At 41.3% G+C, this 23,800-nt stretch overlaps 1 protein-coding gene across 3 annotated transcripts in view; it reads left to right on the plus strand.

The window, feature by feature from the left end:
- The window catches only part of DCAF5 (DDB1 and CUL4 associated factor 5), a 102,664-nt gene that overhangs the window by 52,912 nt on the left and 25,952 nt on the right, over positions 1-23,800 (plus strand). For all 3 annotated transcript variants that reach the window (XM_036433170.2, XM_036433161.2, XM_036433154.2), the window contains 2 exons: positions 3,155-3,368; positions 23,214-23,280. In XM_036433170.2, coding sequence (XP_036289063.1) covers positions 3,155-3,368; positions 23,214-23,280 — 281 coding nt within the window. The remainder of the gene's footprint in view (positions 1-3,154; positions 3,369-23,213; positions 23,281-23,800) is intronic.

The following is a 23,800-nucleotide window of genomic DNA, read 5'->3' on the forward strand; positions in this document are numbered from 1 at the left end:
AATGTAGCTCGCTTTCTGGATTTCTGGTGTAATTTCACCCCTTTGGAAGGAATTAAATTTTGCACCCAAACGTGAAGTATTCTGTGTTGTAGTTGCTGCTCTTTTTTTTTTTTTTTAATGTATTTATATATATATATATATATATTTTTTTTTTTTTTAATTAAAAAAAATTTTTTTTTATTTCGCTGAGGAAGGGAAAGGGAGAGAGAGATAGAAACATCAATGATGAAAGAGAATTACTGATCAGCTGCCAACTTCATGCCCCCCACTGGGGGGTCAAGCCCGGAACCTGGACATGGGCCCTAATCTAGAATCGAACCCTGACCTCCTGGTTTATAGGTTGACGCTCAACTGCTGAGCCACACCGGCCAGCCTTTAGTAGCTGCTGTTCTTTACATAGCACGCCTAAACACTTTGGGGGCAAGATTCCTATGTACCTACCCTATCAGTGTGAGAAATAGGAGTTCCCTGCTCAGTAGCATAGGCAAGAAAATAGCAACTCTCCCTAAGGTCCTTGTGGAGTGGCCAGATTTCAACCATTGGTCTGGGAGCCTGGCTGGGGATGGGATGGGCCCAGATTCCTGTCCTGGGCAGATTACCACAGACCTGACTGGAACTGCAGAGGAAGTTCCTGTTAACAGATGGAAAGGGCGTTTGCCAGAGGCCCCAGCTTTCCTGAGGGGTGCCTGAGCTGATACAAACCCTTGCTGCTTGGGCTGGTGGGGCTTAGCCAAGTTTCTTTTTGTTGAGTCTTGTTTCCACCCCCAACTCCTCTTCAGTCCTACAGATGCTGGTTTATTTGCACACTCCATGCTGATTTTGGGTTGAAAGCCTCTCATTGTTTTTGAGCTCAGTGTTTAGATAACACCACATGCCTGTAGGAGCGAGGGCACCCCGTAAAGGAAATGCCTGGGCTCTAACAGCCCCGTCATTATTCTCTGTGTGTGAGTGACTGTGGCCTGTGTTTAGGCCCATTATAAGAACATTTTTCTGCAGAGGTTATTAGTTGGGGCCTGCAGGGATACCAGGCTTCTTCTTGATGTTTTAGTTCTTGGGACCGTTCTAAATCTTTTTCCTGCCATTCCAATCATAAAAATTAGAGTCTGTTTGCCCAAGACTTGTTTCTACAAATAGCTGGAGTACCAGAGTAATCTTGTCTCTGGTGAGAAGTCTGTTTTGGGGACACGGGACTGACTGGCTAGTTGTGGTGTAGACTGTGTTTTTATGACCAGGCAAGGTTGGCAGCTGCCTTTGTACTGATTTCAGAAGCTCTTTTTCCCATGGGATATTTCTTTCTTATTCCCTTAATTCCCCATCAACTTTTCTTACCAAAAAGAAAGGAAAAGGAAATGTGTTCTCTTTCAATATTAAATCTCTTCTGGTAGTATTTTTTTTAGATTTTTCATAGGAAATAGTTTTAATCCCCAACTAATTGCTTTTTAAATGACTTGACAAATAGTTTCTCCAGTTCTTAGTATGAAGTCCCAAAAGAGAATCCAGTTATAGATGTGGTAAAGGGAAACAAGTCATCTTGTTCTTCTAGTTGTTGTAACTGCTTGCTCTGCATTTAATTAAAATTTTTTCTTTAATATTTACTCTTGAGTCATGCCATATGAAATATAAAAGTTTTTTGTGAACAGATTAAAATTGAAAAATAAAGACAAGTAATAAGGTGATTTTTGAAATATATTCAGAATTAACTATAGCCCTGGCCAATTGCTTGGTGGTTAGAGCATTGGCCCATGGACCAAAGGGCCTTGAGTTTAACCCGGTTAAGGGCTCGTACCTTGGTTGCATGTTCAACCCCCAGCCCGGTTGGCAGGAGGCAACCAATTGATGTGTCTCCCTCCCTCCCTCCCTCCCTCCCTCCCTCCCTCCCTTCCTTCATCCTCTCTTTCTTCCAAAAAATCAATGGGAAAAATATCCTCAGATGAGGATTTAAAAAAAAATGTTTTTAAGAAATTAACTATAAAGTGACCAGCCGCTGTGGGTCAATGGTTGAGCGTCAAGCTATGAACCATGAGGTCATAGTTCAATTCCCATTCAGGGCACATGCCTTGGTTGCATGTTCAATACCCAACTGGTTGGCAGGAGGCAACCAATTGATGTGTCTCTCTCACGTTGATGTTTCTCTCTCTCTCTCTCTCTCTCTCTCTCTCTCTCTCTCTCTCTCTCTCCCTCTCCTTCACCCCCCTCTCTCCCCCCCCTTCTCCCTTCTACTCTGAAGTCAATAAAAATTTTTAAAAATAATCTATACTAATAAAAGGGTAATATGCTAATTAGACTGGGAGACCTTCCAGACGTCAATCCAGACAAAGGAAGGTGGTGGGGCTGAGGCAGAGGCAGAGGCTGTTAGAGGTGATCAGGCTAGGAAAGGAGGGCAGTTGGGGGTGATCAGGCCGACAGTGGGGGCAGTGGGGGCCAGTTGAGGGTGAGCAGGCAGGTGGAGGGGGGGAGCAGTTGGGGGTGATCAGGCAGGCAGGCAGGCAGGCAGATGAGCAGTTAGGAGCCAGCTGTCCTGGATTGTAAGAGGGATGTCCGACTACTGGTTGTCAGACATCCCCCAAGGGGTCCCAGATTGGAGAGGGTGCAGGCTGGGCTGAGGGACACCCCCCCCCCCCCCATGCATGAATTTCATGCACTGGGCCACTAGTAAAGTAGAATTAACTATAAAGTATCTGTTACTCTTTCTAATGGTTCTTATGTCTCTAATAAATATGATAAATATATCCCTTAAACACCATCTATGATTAACAAATTATCATGGGCATGACTCATCTCCCCGCATCTTGACGGAATATGTGTTTGATTCTATAGTTAGCTCAGGTAAATGAAATGGCAAATCATTTTAATTTGTCTCTTTTTTCAAGATGCTTGTGTTATCCTTGAAAGTAAATTTAGTGGTAATTCACCTTTTGGAGGTTGAAAAAGGGAAGTCGTAGAGTAAATAACTTGCTTTAGTGTAATCAAGGAGCCTCTCCTATCCTTGTTATTACCTTCAAGCTTACTGCAGAGAAATACCTTTCTTCTGAAATTGAGATTACAGGCTTGACTGGAACCTGGGCACATTTTGGGGAGAAATAAATGCAGTGTGTTTTGCAGACTCTTGCCCAGCCTGTCTTAATGCCCTAATCCTGTGCTTTCTGCCTTCTAGTTCTCTCCTACGCTATGGTGGCAACCTGTCCCTTCAAAGTGCCATGAGTGTGCGATTCAATAGCAACGGGACTCAGCTCCTGGCCCTGAGGCGTCGCCTGCCCCCTGTGCTCTATGACATCCACTCCCGCCTGCCTGTGTTCCAGTTTGACAATCAGGGTTACTTCAACTCTTGTACCATGAAAAGCTGCTGTTTTGCAGGAGATCGTGATCAGGTAAGTGCTTTCTGCATCCCACCCTCCCCACCCCCACCCCTTTTTTTTTAATTAATCCCACCAGAGGATATTTTCCAACTATTTTTTAGAGAGAGTGGAAGGGAGAGAGACACAGAGAGAAGCATCGATGTGAGACACATCCATCGACTGTCTCCCGCACATATCCCAGCAGTATCGAGCCTGCAACCAGGCACATGCCCCCCCAAACGGAATTGAACCCAGAACCCTTTTATCTGAGCCAAACCAGCTTGGACCCCACACTCTTGCTTTCTTTTAGATTGCTGTTCCTGTACTGGTCTTTATTTCTCTTTAACATAATGCCAGATAGGAACAATTAAGGGAAAAGAGTAAGTGTCTGGGGGTGTTCTGGTTTACTAATGAGTTTCTTTATCAGGGCAGCCATTGAGTAATGTGAGGCACACACCATAAACCGAGGCTGGCTACAATATGGTTCTGAGCAATCTAGCTCTGCCAAGTTTGTGAACAGATTTTAAGATTCTAAGACTGTATCATTTCGAAAGAAAGGAGAAAGTTTATGGAAAATTAGCTTGCCAAAAAAATAAATGTATCAATAAACTACAATGATGAATGAAACACTTTAAGTACCATCCAAGAGACATATATCCTGAATGGCCCCTTGGGACAACATCTTTTTTCTTGGATAAAATGGGCTGAGCAACTTATTTGAGAGGAAGCCAGATGCTGACTCTTTTTCTTTTTATTGCCAACATCACAACTGAGGAGAACCCAAGCTGTGAATCTCCAGCCTTTTCACAGTCAGTATCAAGACATTGATACTGACTTAGAGCGGGCAGTTCAAAAACAGGCATTCTTGACTGTCTGTCTTGGCCATAGAAGTTCTGAAGTGGTGTCAGTGAATGGACCTATTGGACTGGTCTGAGTAATCAAGATGAAAAAAGACAAATATAGAGAAAGATTGATCAGATAAACAAATGGACTTTTTTTCTTCTCAAACAAATCTTATTACTACTTCACATTTAGATTGGAAACAGAAACCTCATTCTCCTGCTAATGTTTAGTGTTCTCTTTGGATCAAATTTTGACATGTAATTTGCATGCCATACTCCATCTCTTTAAAGTTATTTGTGGACTTCGGGCATAAAAGAAACAGTTCTTTGAGAATCTTTGAAATTTCTGCATTTTGAAGGCAGGTAGCTAGGACTTTTCTTCTTAGATTGAGGTTGTTAGAGAATCCCCAATGTCATAGTTTAAGGATTAGTATATGTAGTAGGAGCATAATATATGCTTGTTGAATTGGGTTGAATGTGAAAGAAGTTGGGAATACCTCTTAAGTTGTCTGGGCTAGGGATTTCCTCTTTTGTAAATAGAGAATATATACCCAAATTCAGAATTTATATTCAAGACTGATTCCTGGGGCCTATTCAGCTGTGACCCACACTTGAAACCACTAGGTGGCCTCAGTTATATAAGCATTGTCTCCTTGGAGAGGCCACAATGCTAATGACTGTTTTTATTGGCAGTTTGTTTCTTGGGTGGGAAGAAACTAACTGCCAATAAACAGTCTAGAAATGAACAGTCTCAGAATAGAACAGACCATTGTAATTGTCTGCTCTGCAGATTGATTGATCTAGTTTCATTTAGCTGTGGAAGTAATAACCAAGCACCTCCTTCTCTCTTCCTGTCCTCCTTTCCTTCTTCCTTGCTTTTATTGATTATCCATCTTCTGTCAGTATGTATGAGATCCTGTTTCATTTAATAACAAAGAGTAGGCACTATATGTGATGGTTTATAGGCTTTTTGCCAGAAACAAGGACTGAGGGAAAGGTGAAAGAGAATGGATTTTGTGTTTCCTTTCAATTTCTATATTAGTAATGAGGCATGGAGTCCTTAAAAGACTCAGAATAAAGGCTTCTAATCAATATGTAGAACATCATGGTTTCTTAACCTTGGCATTATCAACATTTTGGTCAGTTAATTCTTTGTTGTTCAGGGTTATCCTTTGCAACATACGATAGTAGCATCCTGTCCTCTTCAAACAAAAAATGTTGTCAGACATTGCCAAATGTCTTTTGGGAAAGGTAAAAGGAGGGGGCAGATTGCCCTGTTTGATAACCTGTGGCCTAGATTATAATTACCCGGTTTCCCCAGATACACTGGGACAGGTGTTGCCACATGCAAAGCCACACAAGGTATTTTGTGATGGTTCTGGTTATATACATTGACAGAATGTAGTTGTTTTGCCTTTCAGATTATATACGATGATAAAAACATTGAATGACTTTTGATTTTCCCTATTCAAATTTGATTGACTTGTTATTTGTGACTTTTGTCCCATGGAAAGATTTTATGGGCACTATATAGCCTCTCTGATGAACCAGATAGCTTTTTTATTAGGGTAAGTGGTTTTTCTATGGGTAAAGGAGGATGAAAGTCATTGAATCTAACTTTGGGTGAATTTTAAAGTCTGTTTATAGTCCCTGTATATATTATCAAAAGTATATAACCTACCCTAGCTGGTTTGGCTCAGTGGCTAGAGCATCTGCCTGCAGACTAAAGGGTCCCAGGTTCGATTCTGGTCAAGAACCTGTAGTTCTGTTGCAGTCTCAATCCCCAGCTAGGGTCTGGGTATGTGTGGGAGACAACTAATCGATGTATCTCTCACACATTCATGTTTCTATCTGTCTCTCCCTCTCCCTTCCACTCTCTCTAAAAATCAATGGAAAAACATCCTCAGATGAGGACTAACAAAATATATAACCTAGGGTATAGGAAATAGAGATTTATGTTTACTTATGTTGTCCACTCCTTGGGGACTAAGAAATGTAGCTATTCATTATTTTCTTGTGTTCATTGCCTGTCACACTGCAAGGGCACAATAAATGTATTTGTTGAGGTGAGTCTTGAGTACAATGTGTGTGGGGTTTTTAGCTTTCTGGGCCTATTTTTCTGCTCAACTTCTTAGAGCTTTAGGAAGGTGAATTAAATCATGGATTTTTAATGAAACTAATCTGAGTTTATATTTTTTAAGTGTAGCACAGAAGGCCAAACTTCCTGTCTTACTCCTGCAATAAGTCTCTCAAAGGTGATTTATAGGCTCTGACTTTGCACACTCAAGGCTAAAACAGCAGCTGCCACAGTTACAGTATGATCTATAGGACTAACATGTGCAGTCCTTGACTAGTCTAGACAGGATCATTTTTGCTGCTTTCACATTCCAAAGACTACCCTTTGCTTACAGTGGTCTTTACATTTGATCTGTTCTTGTATAATGTAAGAATGTGCACAGCCTGAGGCTCTGTGCTCTGGAACTCTTTATGTAGTCATAGGCTGGATAACTATCGCAGAGAGAAATCTGAAAATTTCCATAATAGGAATGAACATGGTAAGAAAGGCACTAAGCGACCTATCTATCTGAAATAGTCTTTTGGTTTTCAATTACAGTGAGACCAGTCAGTTCACACAAATAGACCCAGATACACTGGCAGAGAGTATGCACTTCATTTTAGACTGTCTTAGATTCACAAAATATTCATTAGTATTAAAATGAAAGGAAAATTTCAACAAATTGTATTCAGGGAATAAAGTATGAAATAAGCTGAGTCAACTCTGTGTCTCCCCCTGCTCATTACACAATTGTATATGAATTCTATTATACAACTGTTAGAGATCGTTTTGTATAAACTTTCCTTTTCCAGGGAGAAAACTGCAGCTCAGAGCGGTGGTACAGCTTACACAAATTAAGATATAAGTTTGTAGCTGAGCCAGGACTAGAACCCAGACTTTTGAGCTTTCATTAGATACCCCTTTGCACTATACAGTCACATGTAATGCCAGCTATAGCAAGGCAAGGGGCAAAAATGAGTGGATTGGTCTAGATGTACCATAGGGAGCGGTGGGGACTGTGGCCAACAGGAGAGACCACCCCATCTAAATCTAGAAGACTCCCGTTTGAATCTTTGACTCAAGTTTTAGCCCATGGTTGCCAGGAGGGCCTCTGGGTATGTTCTGTTTGTTTTTTTAAGGGATGCCAGAAGTAAAGATTTACATGTGAAATCTTCTGATTTTTAAGAATTGCAACAAATTCATACTTTATTGTATGGATAAAACAAATCTGTGCACCATATCTATTTTTCTCAAGAACCACCAGTTTGAAACTTCTGTGCTTGAGCAGAATGTTTTACTCTCATGTTTAGTTTCATGGTCTGTTACTAATTCATAGGTGAGTGGAGACCTGTTCCTTTTTTTTTTTTTTTTTTTTTTTTTTGTCTCTTACTAAACCCTTCCCAACTACATGCTTCCCCCAACCCTGTCTTTTAAAATAAGAAAGCAGATATTTGCTGAGCATCTGCTCTATTCCAGATGCTATGATAGACACATTCACATGACTGCCAGGCAGTAACTTGTTTGAGATTTTCATTTAAAACCCTATACACAGGGCTGGACAAAAGTAGGTTTATAGTTGTATGTGAAACACAGTTTATTCTTGTATTATTTCCCATATAAACAACTGTAAACCTACTTTTGTCCTACTTGATATAAATATATTTCTCTCTTTTCCATGTTTAGCCCAGCTAGAGAGTGGGTCCAGTTTCTGAGTAGAGGAGCTGGGGATTGAGCAGTAAAAGAAAGGAAGAGACTAAACACAAAAATACAAGGAAAAAGCTGGGAACTGGTTGCAGCCCTCTTCTACTGGAGAGACAGTGACCCATATCTGATGCAGTGTGTTTATTTTATACCCCACATACCAGGAAGTTTCACCAAAAGTCAAGACATAGGAGCTTATTTGCATTTTTGAGTACGCCATAGCTAGCATTCCTGGTTGCTAGACTGGATGTACATATCAAAACCCACTACCCAACACCTGGGCTGAAATGAAGGTCAAGCTGATAACATCCTTGACTTTTTGGCAAAGCATGTTCCCAGGGCGTGGCTTTGCCTGCCGCCTTGGGTTCAGCTGACAATTTTAAAGAAATGCCCCATGTGCCTTCCCAGGCGCTCTCTACACTACTGTATAATGTCTTCCCACTTTGGGCTGAAAATACGTAGTTTATTTCTAGTATAATCTTTCAATTATTCAAGTTTAATAACTTCTATCAGATAAGGTGACATAAGTGACATGAAATTGGTTGGGCATCCACAGAAACAATTAGTACACATTCCTGCCCCTTCAAAGCCTGAATTTATCTTTTATCTTTCTTAGCCAGCCCACCTTCTAGTCTTGTAGTATAGTGAGGAATCTTGCAGTAAAACAGCATTCCTTTCTCTCGAGCCTGCCTGAACCCAAAGGTTCTCCTTGCTTTATCATACTTGGATTTTTTGTGTGTTTGTTTTTCATTTTCTCCCTGAAGCCAGACTGGGTATACATTCTGTCTCCCAAGCTTCACACTCTCCCCTGTATTAACTCAGTGAGCCAATCTCTCAACAGAGTTAAAAAGAAGGCCAGCACTAGCAGGTTTGGCTCAGTAAAAGAACATCGGCCTGCGGACTGAGGGGTCCCGGATTCAATTCCGGTCAAGGGCACATGCCCTGGTTGCGGGGAGCTTGTAGGAAGCAGCCTATTAATGATTCTCTTATCATTGATGTTTCTATTAGTATATCTCTCTCCCTCTCCCTTCTCTCTGAAATCAGTAAAAATATATTAAAAAGAAGGCCAATTTTCCACCTGCTAGCTCTTCTGGCACACACTCGTGGGACAGCACTTGGCTTTTGTTCCTTTTCTTTCACAATTTCTTAAATGGCTCTTGTCCTAGATTATGAGAATCCAGCAGAACAGCTCAGGCTTCCGGAAAGTTAGTCTTTCAGGCCAACAGGTATATGTTGCCTGGAAATGGACAGTGTGGTAATTTTTAAATCTTCCCTTGCTTTAGTTTCAGCTCATGCCTGGCTTTGGTCTCATCTAATGTCTGTCCCTACATCTTGTTGAAAGAGGAATGCAAAAGTATAATACAATTTTTTGGAAAGGGCTGAATACAGAAGGGTCTGAGCACTTGAATTGCTTTACACAGGTCTTTCTTTTGAACTTAATGTCAAGGCCTCTGAAATTTTGATAATTTAATAATTTTATCTCATTCCCTGGAGAAAAGAGCTTGACTTGTACCCTTTGAATCCAAAAAAATTGGCCTTGAATACATGGCCTGGCCTCAGACATTACATCACCACTCAACTTTTCTGTGTTGACATTATATGGGTATAGCAGAGGTGCAGGAATTCACCAGTTAGTACGCTCCAGGCCAGTGAAGCACCTTATAAAGTTATAACTTTATTTTTTGTATAATTCCATGCAGTACTGATTACTCTCACTTGGGGGCAGTCCACAGGTTCTTCCTCTGAAATAAAGGCACACTTTTTATGGGGGGGGTTCAACTCTTGGGTTCCATCCTGCGACTTTAGGCTAATTTCTTCTTCTCTTTGCCTTTCTTTTATATCATATGTTTTTAACCCTTTACCTTCTAAAGCAGTTTCTTTTAAACAATCTTCCAGTGACCTTTGGGTTTGGTTGGGTAGGCTTTATCTGCATATGAAACTGAGGCCTATGGTAGTTTGAAATGGCAGATCTAATCGATAGTAGAAACAGGACTAGACTCAGTCTCTTGCCTGTGATTGTATTCTCTTCCTTATAAGCATGCTACTACCTGTGTTGTACAGATTAAGTGGTGATAGCCTCTTCCATGGCTGATGGAGAAAAGCTGAATACAGAATGTTGTGGCAGAGGAATTCCTTGTATGTGTTATTTAGATGAATATTTAAGGATACTTTATTTTATAGAAAGTAACATTAAAATAACCTCTTTATTAAGTCAACTATTTATAACTCTTTTTGAATCCTGAGCCTCTCTCAAATTCTGAAAGCTATGAACATTATTTCAGATTTATTAAAATAACTGAGCTATATGGGGTTCTAAGTAGGAAAAATTCTATTAATAATGAAATACTCCATTAAAGATAGACAATACTAGTCAAATAATCAGTAAGGGGAAAAATTTGAAAATGTTTTAAATCTCCAACAGCTGCTTGTAACAAGGTAGCCTGCATTTCTTAAAAATGAATCTTTATTCATTACATATAATATTAAGGAGTTTATGGAATTCCTGAAATAGGGATTTCAGGTATGTATTAGCAATCCTGGATTAAGGTTTTACCCATGGATTATATAATCTTTTAGTTCACTTGTTGATGCAGTTTTAGAATTTAGAAAGCTTAAAACATTTTGAAGTGTATACTGACCTGTTTGTTATGGTCTGGTTTATAATTATTCAGCTGAAAAGGAACACTAGGCACCTGATTTCTTCTTAGGAACAAACAGAATTGATAAGATCTGGTGATACAACATGACAGTTCTCATTAATGGTTCCTGGCCAGAAGCCTGGGCTTTACTAAAAAATCCCTGGTAGATATGTAGATATTAATGACGGAACAGAGTATAACCTTTCCTGCTCTACTTTTCCATCCTCCTTAGAGTGTTTACTTTCAGTAGCTCTTCCCTTTTGTGGGGTGTCTTAAAAAAAAGGAAAGTAATATTCCTTCCTCTGAACAGTGAAATCTGTGCTTGAATGAAAAGTATAAATACTCATACGAAAACTGAAAGGAGTGATGCCTTCTCTCCACTTCCCAGGCCCCTCATTCAAAAACAGGCCCACAGAGGGGACATTGCTGAAGGCCTTTTGGTTGACGGCCCCTCATCTTGCTAAGGTTTTCAAAAGAGTTTATCAAATAAAGATTCATTTTTAAGTAATGCAGGCTACCTTGTTACAAGCAGCTGTTGGAGATTTAGAATATTTTCTAAATATTTTCCTTTACTGATTATTTTTATTGTCTGTTTTTATGGAGCATTTCATTATTAATAGAATTTTTCCAACTCAGAACCCATACAGGTCAGTTATTTTAATAAATCAAATAATTCCAGGAGCCTAATGGAACTGAAATGGCAAATGATCCAAAAAAGCAAGAATCATGTGACTTCATATGCAAAAAAATAGTGTTAATCTTATGGGTATATATATTTGTGTGCTTTTATTATATTGGGAGCCAATGGAATTCTATGTTTTTCCAACTGCAAATACAATAAATATATGGTTTTAGCCATTTCCGAAGAAAAATTTCCATGATTGTTTTGGATGGTGTTTGTGGCAGGCATTGGATATAAATGATATGATTAAAGGCATATTGGCAAACTTTTTTTTTGGAAATAGTCTTCTAGAGAGCACATCACGAAATTGTTCAATCATATCTCCCCTCCCCCTCCCCCCGCTGACAAAAGGTCAGGGAGAAATAAGAGCTATGCTTGATTTAAATGTTAAATTGTAATTTCTTTGCTGTTACTGATCTGGGCTAGAGAGCCATCTGGTTTCTCTATCCTAATCAGTACTATTAATTAGAAAGGCATGCCATATACTGGATAATAATTAATCAGTTACTTTGGAAAGAGTCTTGAAGAGAACTGGGTAAGTTGATCAGTGCTCAGTGAATAGTAACTGATTGATATGTTTCCTTTTCCATCAACAGATGTTGGAGAACATCAAATGCTGCGCAAACACATACACGCATACTTATGCGTACACATATACGTGTACAGAGAGAGAGAGAAATAGTGAAGGGCCTGTTAAGACATATTCTGTGTTATTATTAGACTAGTGATCTGATGCACAAAATTCGTGCATATTAAAAAGGAATTCATTAGAGGAAATATTTTAATATTGCTATTTTCCCTTTCTAATAGAAGTATCAGAGATGAAAGAAAATGAGTAAAATGTATATGAAAATCTTTCTCCTGTCAGAGTCTGGGACGCACCATGGGAACCAGAGTCAAGTCCCTGCCCACCCATGTGCACCTTGAGACCCAGCCCCAGCTGACCCCACCCCCATCAAGCCCTGCCAGGTGGGGGGCATGGCCTCAGGTTGCCTGGCCCGACACTGGGGCGAGGGGTCGCAGCCTGAGGTCCCTGTCAAGCCATGCCAGGTAGAGAGTGTGCCTTGAGATCCCCTGTCCAGCCCCGCTGGGCAGGGGACACAGCCTGAGGTCCCTGTCAAGCCCCACCAGGCGGGGGCCCAGCCTCAGATCCCCTGCCCCAGCCCAGCACCATGCAGCTTCAAATTCCTGCTGATTGCTCGTTAAGACACATTATGGAAACTCGGCCTCCACTGTGGGCACAGCTATCTTGTGTTACAGAATCCCTGCTCCTCAGTCAGGGCAGCCATCTGACCATTATGGCGTAATGGACAAGTTTGCATATTCCCTCTTTATTAGATAAGATGGATGGTCTGTTCCTCCTGCCTTCTAAAACTTTTCCTTTCTCTTAAATCCTCATCCAAATGTTGAGAGAGTGGAAGGGAAAGAGAGAAACATTGATGTGAGAGAGAAACATCTATTGGTTGCCTCCCATACACACTCTGACCTGAGATGGAACCTGCAACCTAGGTATGTGCCCTGATGGTGAATTGAACCTGCAGCCTTTTGGCACTCTGACCAGTAGGTTAGCTTGCTGCTGGGGTCCTGCTGATTGGGTCTGAGTGAAGTGGGCTGGGGACACCCTGGAGCCCTCCCACAGTCCCTCCCCAGTTGGCCAACTTCTCACGTCCCTCCCAGGCCCTGATCATGCACTAGTGAGGACCCTTGGCCTGGCCTGTGCCCTCTCACAATCCAGGACCTTTCAGGGGCTGTCAGAGAGCCAGTTTTGGCTCTATCCCGCAGAACAATCCAACTAACCGAGCTACCAGGCCAGGACACTTTTTCCTCTTTTTAATGTGGGTTTTGGGTGGGGGCTGGAAGGATTATATATATCATGTTTCTAAACTCAATAAGGCCTTAGAATAAAATTGGTGGGTTGTTATCTGTATTCCAGATTTGTACTTTTTTTGTTTTGTTTAATTATTAAGGTATAAATCAGCGTTTTTCAACCGCTGTTCCGCGGCACACTAGTGTTCCGCGAGATGTTGCCTGGTGTGCCGTAGGTGCAGACAAGACAAGAATTTTATAATTTTTCACTATTTTGTTTACTTAATATTTCATAATAAAGTAATTATAAAATACTTTCTTTGTGTTTATTTGATTCCTATTCAAGAGAATTACTTTATATATAGTCAATATAGGCACAGAGTTAAATTTTTTAACATTTTCTAATGGTGGTGTGCCTCGTGATTTTTTTCATGAAACAAGTGTGCCTTTGCCCAAAAAAGGTTGAAAAACACTGGTTTAAATAAAGGTGTTAGGAAGGGAGAAATAGTTACTTTGTTTGAATTTGCTAATCCATACTTTTCCCCATTTAGCTTCTATAATATTTAGTGAGCAGTTTTACTATGGCTACGTTTAGATCCTTTTTGAACCTTCAAGTTGTTAAAAATTTCTTGTGACTTCAACAAAAGTGGTCTATTTATTTAGAAGCATGGGCTTCTCTGGGTATTCATCTAATGAAGGTCTTTCTTAAGAGCATATGTAATTCAGGACTGCTAAGAGCTGAAGAAAGGGGCAAGAGTTCTTGGAGAGTGCTGGACATCACAGCAGTCTACAGGAGAGGAGGGAGCATTACATGAGTCATTGTTTTCTATGATTAGTGGGTTGACAGAGGACATGTGGGCAAGTGAGACAGTGACAGAGTGCTAATACGGCAAACTTTTCTTTTTATGGTGGTGGTTCCTTCTTGAAAGTGATTTAGAGGAACAGTTGTTTGTCTGCCCCTATGCCTGAACAAGTTAATACAGTAAAACTGTGATATAATAGACCAATTTGGTTGAGAGGGTATTAAAGCTAAAAGTCCATTGTAGGTTTTCCAAATGTGTATGTTAAAAATTTGACGAATGCGTTATTTTAGCCCTAGCTGGTTTGGCTCAATGGATAGAGCATTGGCCTGCAGACTGAGGAGTTCCAGGTTCAATTCCAGTCAAGGGCACATGCTAGGTTTATGGGATTGGTCCCCAGTAGGGGGCATACAGGAGGCAGCCAATCAATGATTCTCTCTCATCATTGGTGTTTCTGTCTCCCTCTCCCTTCCTTTCTGAAATCAATCCTATATAATAAAGCCTAATATGCTAAAAGTGTCTAGTCATCCAGTTGGCTGTTCAACCAGTCAAAGCATAATACAGTAATGATATGCTAAGGCCGCTCAGCTGCTTATTATGATGTGCACTAACAACCAAGGGGCAGATACTCTGACCAGTAGGTTAGCTTGCTGCTGGGGTCCTGCTGATTGGGTCTGAGTGAGATGGGCTGGACACACCCTGGAGCCCTCCCATAGTCCCTCCCCAGCTGGTCAACTTCTCGCATCCCTCCCAGGCCCTGATCATGCACTGTTGGGGTTCCTTGGCCTGGCCTGTGCCCTCTCACAATCCAGGACATTCAGGGGATGTTGGAGAGCCAGTTTTGGCCCTATTCTGCAGGCCAGGCTGAGTGACCCCACTGGTGCATGAATTCCTGCACCAGGCCTCTAATAAAATTTTTTTTTTAAAGTTAAGTATGTTATTTCACAGAAAAGTTTTCTATATGTATTACTGTAACATTAAATTTATACTGAATAGGTCTAGTAAATGCATGCATTCACCAGTCACCGCAGGGGTGTGGCTTAGCACATGTAGTTTGAATTTCTTTTGATAGTGATCAGTATTGGCACTATTTGGTCTTTGTTTTCTTGCTCCTAATAGCAAATGTTTAAATATTTGTGAGATGGCTGATCAAGACTTGCAATGCTGCCCTCATTGGTTTTGCTTAGTAGTTAGAGCATCAGCTCATGGACTGAAGGGCATGTACCTGGGTTTAGGCTTGATCCCTGGCCCAGGATTGGGGTGCGTGCAAAAGGCAACCAATCTATGTGTCTCTCTCACATTGATGTTTTCTCTCTCTGCTCTGCCTCCCTTCCACTCTCTCTAATCTAAAAAATCAATGGAAAAAATATCCTTGGGTGAGATTAACAGCAACAACAAAAAGAGATTTGCAGTGCTGTTTGTCCTCTTGAGCACTAACCATTTGAGGGACCGCATTTAGAGGCTTTAGAAGAGAGGAATCTTTCCAACTGGTCTGATGATGTTAAATGTATCTCTGCACTCAGCCCACTTGAAATAATCTTTATTTCCATAAAGCTTTTAAAAGGAGGAAGGGAGGGAGGGAGGATAAAAGAATTCTTTTGGTTACCTTATGTTTTAAAATGGCCCAGAACTCTGTTCCCTCTCTTGGAATACTCACCTCCCAGATATTCAATGACTTGTTCCCTCATTTCCTTCAGGGTTCTGCTCAAAATGCCATTTTATCTGTGACTACCTATAGAAAATGAAAACTAACCACCCCAGTACTCCCTATATGCTCTAACCTGCTGTTTAATTTTTCTCTCTACTACTTCACCACTGGATAGAGTACATATCCATGTTCTTTTTATTTTTCCTCTACCCATTCCACTCACATCATCCTATATAATAAAAGGCTAATATGCAAATTGACTGAACAGCGGAATGACCGGTCACTATGATGCACACTGACCGCCAGGGGGCAGATGTTCAACACAGGAGCTGCCCCTGATGGTCAGTGTACTCCCACAGGGGGAGGGTCACTTAGCCAGAAGCTGGGATCATGGCTGGAAGCTTAGCTGTGATGGCAGGAGCCTCTCCCACCTCTGTTGCAGCACTAAGGATGTCTCCTTGCTGCCTTAGGCCTGTATTGGACATTCCCAGGAACTCTCAGACTGCGAGAGGGCACAGGCCAGGCTGAGGGACACCCTTCCACACCCATGCACGAATTTCGTGCATTGGGCTTCTACAATAGTATATGTATATAATTCTTTCCCTCTTCCCAACCAGTAAAATGTAGGTAAAGCTTCATGAGGATAGGGGCAGGGTTGTTTTTTTAAGTCCTGTATTTCTTTTTCTGGAACAGTATCCAACATATAGTTGACATTTAATAAATATTTGTTTAATGAATATAGGACTGGACTCATTTTTATTTCAGTCTCACTGTCAGCACTGTCCTAGGCAGCCAACTTTGAATGCTGGAAAGGGCCCGGCAGATAACCATGAAATGCCATATATGAATTCCTCAGGAGAGGTTTGTGATTCCAGTGTGTGAACACTTAAATGGTCTGACTAGACGGCAGTGGGTCAAGGCACCCTCCTTGGAAAGCATCCTGAGCTGTTCCCTTGTGGTGGTTCCAAGAGGAAGAGAGGGACAGGAGTTGCCCTTATTTATCCCTGAGAGGAAGCCTGGATATTGTATATGCATTTCTACGTATTTTAGGAGCTGTCATATTAACTCCAACAGGCCTTAACTCTGTGGGAGTTTTCTTCCTTAAAAGGCAGTCTTCTGAGTCAGCGTTACGTGACTCAGAATCAGTCCCCTTTTACCTTTTCATGGCTTTCCCTGGTGAATAGCTGAATAGGAAAGCGCTAATTCTTCACAATGAAATAGTAAAACCTCTGAAAAGCCCACCCTTGGCTCACTCTTGTTTAATTTTTTCTTTCTTTCTTTTTTCTTTCTGTTTATTGATTATGGTATCACATAATTATCCTCATCCCCCCATTCCCATCCCAAACCCCTCCCTACATATGCCCTCATCCCCCTGTTGTCCATGGCCACTGGCTAGGCCCATATGCATGTACACAAGTTCTTTGGTTGATCTCTTCCCCTTACCCCCACCCTTCCCTATTTTCCCTCCAAGGTTTGAGAGTCTGATCACTGCTTCTCTTTCTCTGGGTCTGTTTTTGTTCATCAGTTTATGTTGTTCTCTTGTTTAATATTTATTTTTTTATTGTTTAGTTTGGGGAGACAGGGTAGCAGGAATTCTATATGAAGTTTTATAGCCTTTTTGAAACATAGAGCATGAAATGATATCTTTAATAATAAATGTTATATATATATATACAAGATAGACAAAAGTAGGTGTACAGTGTGAAAATGCGAAACAGTTTATTCTTTTTTAAAAAATATATTTTTATTTCAGAGAGGAAGGAGAGGGCGAGAGATAGAAACATCAGTGATAAGAGAGAATTATTGATCGGTTGCCTCGTGCATGCTTGCACCCTCTCTAGTCTGAGGCCCCTCAAGGGATGTCTGACTGCCCATTTAGGCCCGATCCCAGTGGAATTTATTTACCTTCTCACAATCCAGGACTGCTGGCTCCCAACTGCTCGCCTGCCTGCTTTCCTGATTGCCCCTAACTGCTTCTGCCTGCCAGCCTGATCTCCCCCTAACCACTCCCATGCCAGTCTGATTGATGTCTAACTGCTCCCCTGCCAGCCTGTTTGCCCCCAATTTCCCTCCTCTGCCAGCCTGGTCACCCCTAACTGCCCTCCCCTGCAGGGTTGTTCACCTCCAACTGCCCTTCCTTGTAGGTCTGGTCCCTTTCAACTGCCCTCCCTTGCAGGCCTGGTGACTCCCAACTGCCCTCCCCTGCTGGCCATCTTGTGGTGGCCATCTTGTGTCCATTTGGGGGCAGGATCTTTGACCACATGGGGGCAGCTATTGTGTATTGGAGTGATGGTCAATCTGCATAATACTCTTTTATTAGATAGGATAGAGGCCTGGTGCACCTATGGGGGCTAGCTGGTTTGCCCTGAAGGGTGTCCCAGATCAGGGTGGGGATTCCCTTGGGGCATAGTGTGGCCTGGGCAAAGGGCCTCTGGTGGTTTGCAGGTCAGCCATGCCCCCTGGCACCCAAGCAGAGGCTCTGGTATCTGGAATTTATTTACCTTCTACAATTGAAACTTTGTAGCCTGGAGCGGAGCCAAGCCTCTTGCTCGCTATGTAGCTGGCAGCCATTTCTGTTTGGATTTGTTTACCTTCTATAATTGAAACTTTGTAGCCTTGAGTGGAGGCTTAGGCTGGCTAAGGCCGGCGGAAAGCTTGACTTCTTCTGTTGCCTGGGAAACCCAAGCCTCCCTCCTGCTCTCTGTGACTGTAGCCATCTTGGTTGGGTTTATTTGCATACTCGCTCTGAATGCCTGGTGGACATGACTGGTGGGTGTGGTTTGTGGGTGTAGCAGAGAGATGGTTAATTTGCATATTACTCTTTTATTAGGTAGGATTAGTGGACAGTTCTTTTGTGTTCTGTTTTTCTCTTGCCCTGCCTATGTGTTTTAATTTGGGTTCAAGTTTCAGGTGCAAATAGTTTATTTGGGAATGCAGGAAATAGTAGAAGAATGAAGTAAGATAGGGAAAGAAAGGGTGATTTAGTGAGCTAACTACAACTGCAGACAATTGGAGTTGATCTTGAGGGGAAAGAGTATAGAAAATGCACTTCAGAGTTATTCCACCTGAGGATAAGGCAGCTGGGATATTGGTTGGATATCCAGTCATTAGTTGAACCTGCTCCCAAGGAGTGTTCATTCCCTAGAGCAGTGTTTCCCAAAGTGTGGTACGCGTACCCCCAGGGGTACGGGAAGAGTTTGGTGGGGGTACGCGTTGCACTGGAGTTTGGTGGGGATATGCACTGCACCGTGCTTAGCTGCGCCTAATTATACATTCTCATGAGGACGAGGGGTACTCAGCGTTATGAAAATTATAGAAGGGGTACACATATGCCAAAAGTTTGGGAAACACTGCCCTAGAGCAATCTGGCTGCAGTCTCCTCGGCTTTAGAGAAACCTTGGTAAAGGGACATGAATACTGTCAGTTGGAGATCCAGTGGAGTATACAGAGCAGTAAGGCCTGAGAGATTTGAGCATCAAGGAGTGACGTATGGCATACTTTCTATTCCTGTTAAAACAGTAATCTACCTGGCACCATTCCTTTATCTTTGTTCCTTCTGTTCCCTCTTTTACCCATATCTATACCTGAGCTGGCTCAGTACCTCATATCTATCTTGTCTTACCTCTTTTGTGAATCACCAGGCACCTGTTTTCTCTAGTGATTTCTGCTTCATGGCATGTGTCTACATGAAAACTTTCTGCTTGATTTAAGCTCCTTGGGAACCCAAGTATTACCTTTTATATCTTTGTAAGCACCAAAGTGCATGGTACATAAATGCTTGGTTAGTTAGAACGAATTGTTCCTCCCAACTGATAGGTGGTATTGCTATGAGAGGAAAGCCCTTGAGCTTCTGAATTCCAATTTCTAACTTTAACTAGTGTAGTGCCATAAATTTCAGGGAGCTACTGGATGGACCCCGAAGTCAGAGCAATGAGGATTTTTTTTTTTTTTAAGTATTCAGTTTTATAGTATTAATTACATTTACATTGTTGGATGACGATCACTACCGTCCATCTCCAGATGTTTTTCATCTTGCAAAGCTAAAACTCTACCCTTAAACACCAACTCCCCTCCCTCCTCCACCATTCTACTTTCTGCCTCTATGAATTTGATTGACTGCTCTAGGAACCTCAGAAGTGGACTCATACAGTATTTGTCTTTTTATGACTTTTATTCACTTAGCATAAGGTTTAAGGTTCATGTTGTAGCTTGTGGCAGAATATCCTTCCCTTTTAAGGCTGGAAAATATTCCATTTTATGTATAGACCACATTTTGTTTATCCATTCATCTGTTGGGCACTTGGGTTGCTTCTACCTTTTGGCTATTGTGCATAATGCTACTATGAACATAGGAGTAAAACTATCTTTGAGAAATACTGCATTCAATTCTTTCAGATATATACCCAGAAGTGGAATTAATGGATCTATGGTAATTTTATTTTTAATTATTTGAGGAACTGTTTTGTTTGTTTGTTTTTAATAGTAGTCATCCTAATGACCGTGAGTTGATACCTCATTGTGTTTTTAATATGCATTTCCCTAATGATTGGTGACGTCGAGCATGTTTCATGTGCTTATTGGTCATTTGTAAATGGCATTTATATATTTCTTTTTTGGAGAAATGTCTATTCAAGTCAAGTGGTTTGGTTTTTGTTGTTGTTAAGGAAACTTTAATTGAAGTATAACAGGGTTGGTCTTTGAGTTTCCTTTCCTTGAACATATTTATGTAGTGATTTGTCAAGTTACCATGGACTGGCATCTTAGGGACTTTTCAGCTCTGATCTGTCTTCTATCATTCTTTCGCAGAAAAATCAAAGAATCTTAAAATTAAATTGAGCCTCAGAGAGTGTCTTAGTCTGTTCTGGCTACTATTAACAAAATACCACAGACTGGGTGGATTACAAACAATAGTAATTTATTTCTCACAGTTCTGGAGGCTGAAAGTCCAGGATCAGGATGCCAGCCTGGTTGGGTTCTGGTGAAGGTCCTCTTCCAGGTTGCAGACTGCTGACTTCTCCCAGTAGCCTCACATGGTGGAAGGGGCTAGGGAAACTATGTTGGGTCTCCTTTATAAGAGCGCTAATCCCATTCATAGGGCTCTACCCTCATGACCTACTCACATATCAAAGGTCTCACCTGATGCCATTATATTGCATATGAAGATTTCATCATGTGAATTTGGAGGAGATACACTCAGACCATAGCAGAAAGTGACCATACAAGGCAACTGAACCCATTTCTTTTCCCACTATGCCCTGGACCCTGTGGATAGCATTTTCGTCATCTTTAAAAATGCCTTTTTCTCCTTTCTCATGTTCCTACAAATATTATGAAAACTGGTAAATTGATTTTTCAAGTATTGAGTAAAGTATTTGCATTAGGCATGAAGTTGATATATATTGGACTTAGACTTTTTTTTAATTGTTCAGTGTTATTTTTAAGAAATTTTCTTTATAAAACTACAGGCCTTCCCCCCCCCCCCCCCCCCCCTAGGGAAATAAGGAGATGGGGCCAAGATGCAGTTAGTAATGCTGACCTCAACTTAAAGTAGAACACCTTTGTTAATCTTGGAAATAAATAAGCTCTCAGAATTGCTCATTGGTTGCTGTTAGACAGTGCTTTTCTGAGTCCTAATTAAAATACATCTATCTTAGTGTATATTATTCCACAGTAGGCCCACCATTTTTGAGATTAAACTGTTTGAAACTCACATAAAAGGGGATTGCGTATGCCCCTGGCACTAACTTGTGGCTGAGTTGGCAATGACTTCCTGCTCAAAGATATCTGCCTACAGCAGGGAGGTTCAGGATGCCTGGCCTTGCATAAATGTTCCTAAATTATTTTCTACACTTAAACATTTTTTAAATTGTGGTAAAATATACATAACATAAAACAAAACTTACCATTATAACCATTTGAAGTGTACATATGTGTAAATGCACTTAATGCCACAGAACTGTACACTATCCATCTCAGAATATTTTCTTCTTTCCAAACTTAAAGTCCATACCATTAAACATAACTTCCCATTCTTCCCATGGCAACTACCATTCTTTCTGTCTCTGAATTTAGCTAGGTACCTCATATAAGTTGAATCATATAATATTTGCTTTCCTGTGTGGCTTCTTTCCTTTAGTATGTCTTCAAGATTCACCCATGTTGTAGTATGTGTCAGAATTTCCCTCCTTTTTTGAGATTGAATAATACCATTGTATGTATATATCACATTTTGTTTATTCATTTGTTGATGGACATTTGGGTTGTTTCCACTTTTTGGCTTTTGTAAACATTCTTCTATGAACATTGGTATACAGATATCTCAAGTCTCTGCTTTCATTTGTTTATACACACACACACCCACACACTAGAGGCTCGATACATGAAACTCGTGCACAAGGGTGGGATGTATGTGTCCCTCAGCCCAGCCTGCACCCTCTCCAATCTGATCCCTCTCACAATCCAGGACTGCTGGCTCCCAACCGCTCGCCTGCTTGCCTGCCTGATTGCCCTTAACCGCTTTTGCCTGCCAGCCTAATCACCCCTTAATCACTCTCCTGCCAGCCTGATTGATGCCTAACTGCTCCCCTGCCAACCTGATTGATTCTAACTGCCATCCACTGCTGGCCTAGTCGACCCCAACTGACGTCCCCTGCCGACCTGGTCACCCCTAACTGCCCTCCTCTGCTTGCCTGGTCACCCCTAACTGCCCTCCGTTGCCAGCCTGGTAGCCCCTAATTGTCCTTCCCTGCTAGGCTGGTTGCCACCAACTGCCCTCCCCTGCAGGCCTGGTCCCTCCTAACTGCTCTCCCCTGCAGGCCCGGTCCCCCAAAACTGCCCTCCCCTGCAGGCCTGGTCACCCCCAACTGCCTTCCTCTACCATCCCGGTTGCTCCTAACTGCCCTCCCCTGCTGATCTGATCACCCGCAACTGCCCTCCCCTGCTGGCTACCTTGTGGCAGCTATCTTGTGTGTTGGAGTGACAGTCAATTTACATATTGCCCTTTTATTAGATAGGGGACACACACACACACACACACACACACACACACCTAGGAGTGAAATCGCTGGGTCATATGATAGTTATATGTTTATCTTTTTGAGGAACTGCCATACTATGTTCCACAGTAGGTGCACCATTATATGTTTCCAGCAGTGCATAAGAGTTCCAATTTCTCTGCATCCTTGCCAACACTTTCCTGTTGTTTGTTTTTTGGTAATAGCCATTCTAATGGGTGTGAAGTGGTATCTCATTGTGGTATTGATATTTATTTCCCTAATGATTAATGATGTTGACCATCTTTTCATGTGTTTATTGTCCATTTGTATATTTTTCATTGTAGAAATGTCTGGTCAAGACCATTGCCCATTCTGAATCAGGTTGGTTGGTTGTTACTGAGTTGTAGCCAAGGAACCTTTTGATTTGCAAATACTTTTAAGAGGGTGTTTGCTATGTAGCACCTTTTGAATATATCTTCACTTGTTTATTTTCAAAGAATCTTTTGGTATTTAAGAAGATAAATATAGAAATATATACTAGAGGCCCAATGCACAAAATTTGTGCAAGGGGTTTGGCCTCCGCCCACCGCTACTTCACCTGGAAGGACGTTAGGCCTAATTAGGATATTATGCTTTTATTATTATAGATTATCAATCAATTGATATATATATATATATATATATATAAATACTTTTTTTGTCCCAACAGTATATCCTTTCAGGCTCTGATGACTTCAACCTGTACATGTGGAGAATTCCTGCAGATCCAGAAGCAGGTGAGTATGTCCCTAGTATAAATCTGCTGCTGATGTTGGCTCTACCGACTTTTGGCATGCTGTGCCCTGAAAGGACAGATCTATAGCTTTAGAGGAAGGTATTTCTCTTTTAACATAATAAGTTTATTAGGCCGAAATCGGTTTGGCTCAGTGGATAGAGCATCGGTCTGCGGACTGAAAGGTCCCAGGTTCGATTTCAGTCAAGGGCATGTACATTGGTTGCAGGCACATCCCCAGTAGGGGGTGTGCAGGAGGCAGCCGGTCGATGTTTCTCTTTCATCGCTGTTTCTAGCTCTCTATCCCTCTCCCTTCCTCTCTGTGGAAAATCAATTATATATATATATATGTATATAATTACATATATACATGTATAATTACATAAATACATATATATATGTATATGTGTATATGTATATACAATATATGTGTGTGTATATGTGTATATATGTGTGTGTATATGTATGTGTGTGTGTGTATATATATATATATATATATTTTTTTTTTAAGTTTATTAGAAAAG

Source organism: Pipistrellus kuhlii, unplaced genomic scaffold (assembly GCF_014108245.1).
Source record: "Pipistrellus kuhlii isolate mPipKuh1 unplaced genomic scaffold, mPipKuh1.p scaffold_m20_p_1, whole genome shotgun sequence".
Lineage (NCBI taxonomy): Eukaryota > Metazoa > Chordata > Mammalia > Chiroptera > Vespertilionidae > Pipistrellus > Pipistrellus kuhlii.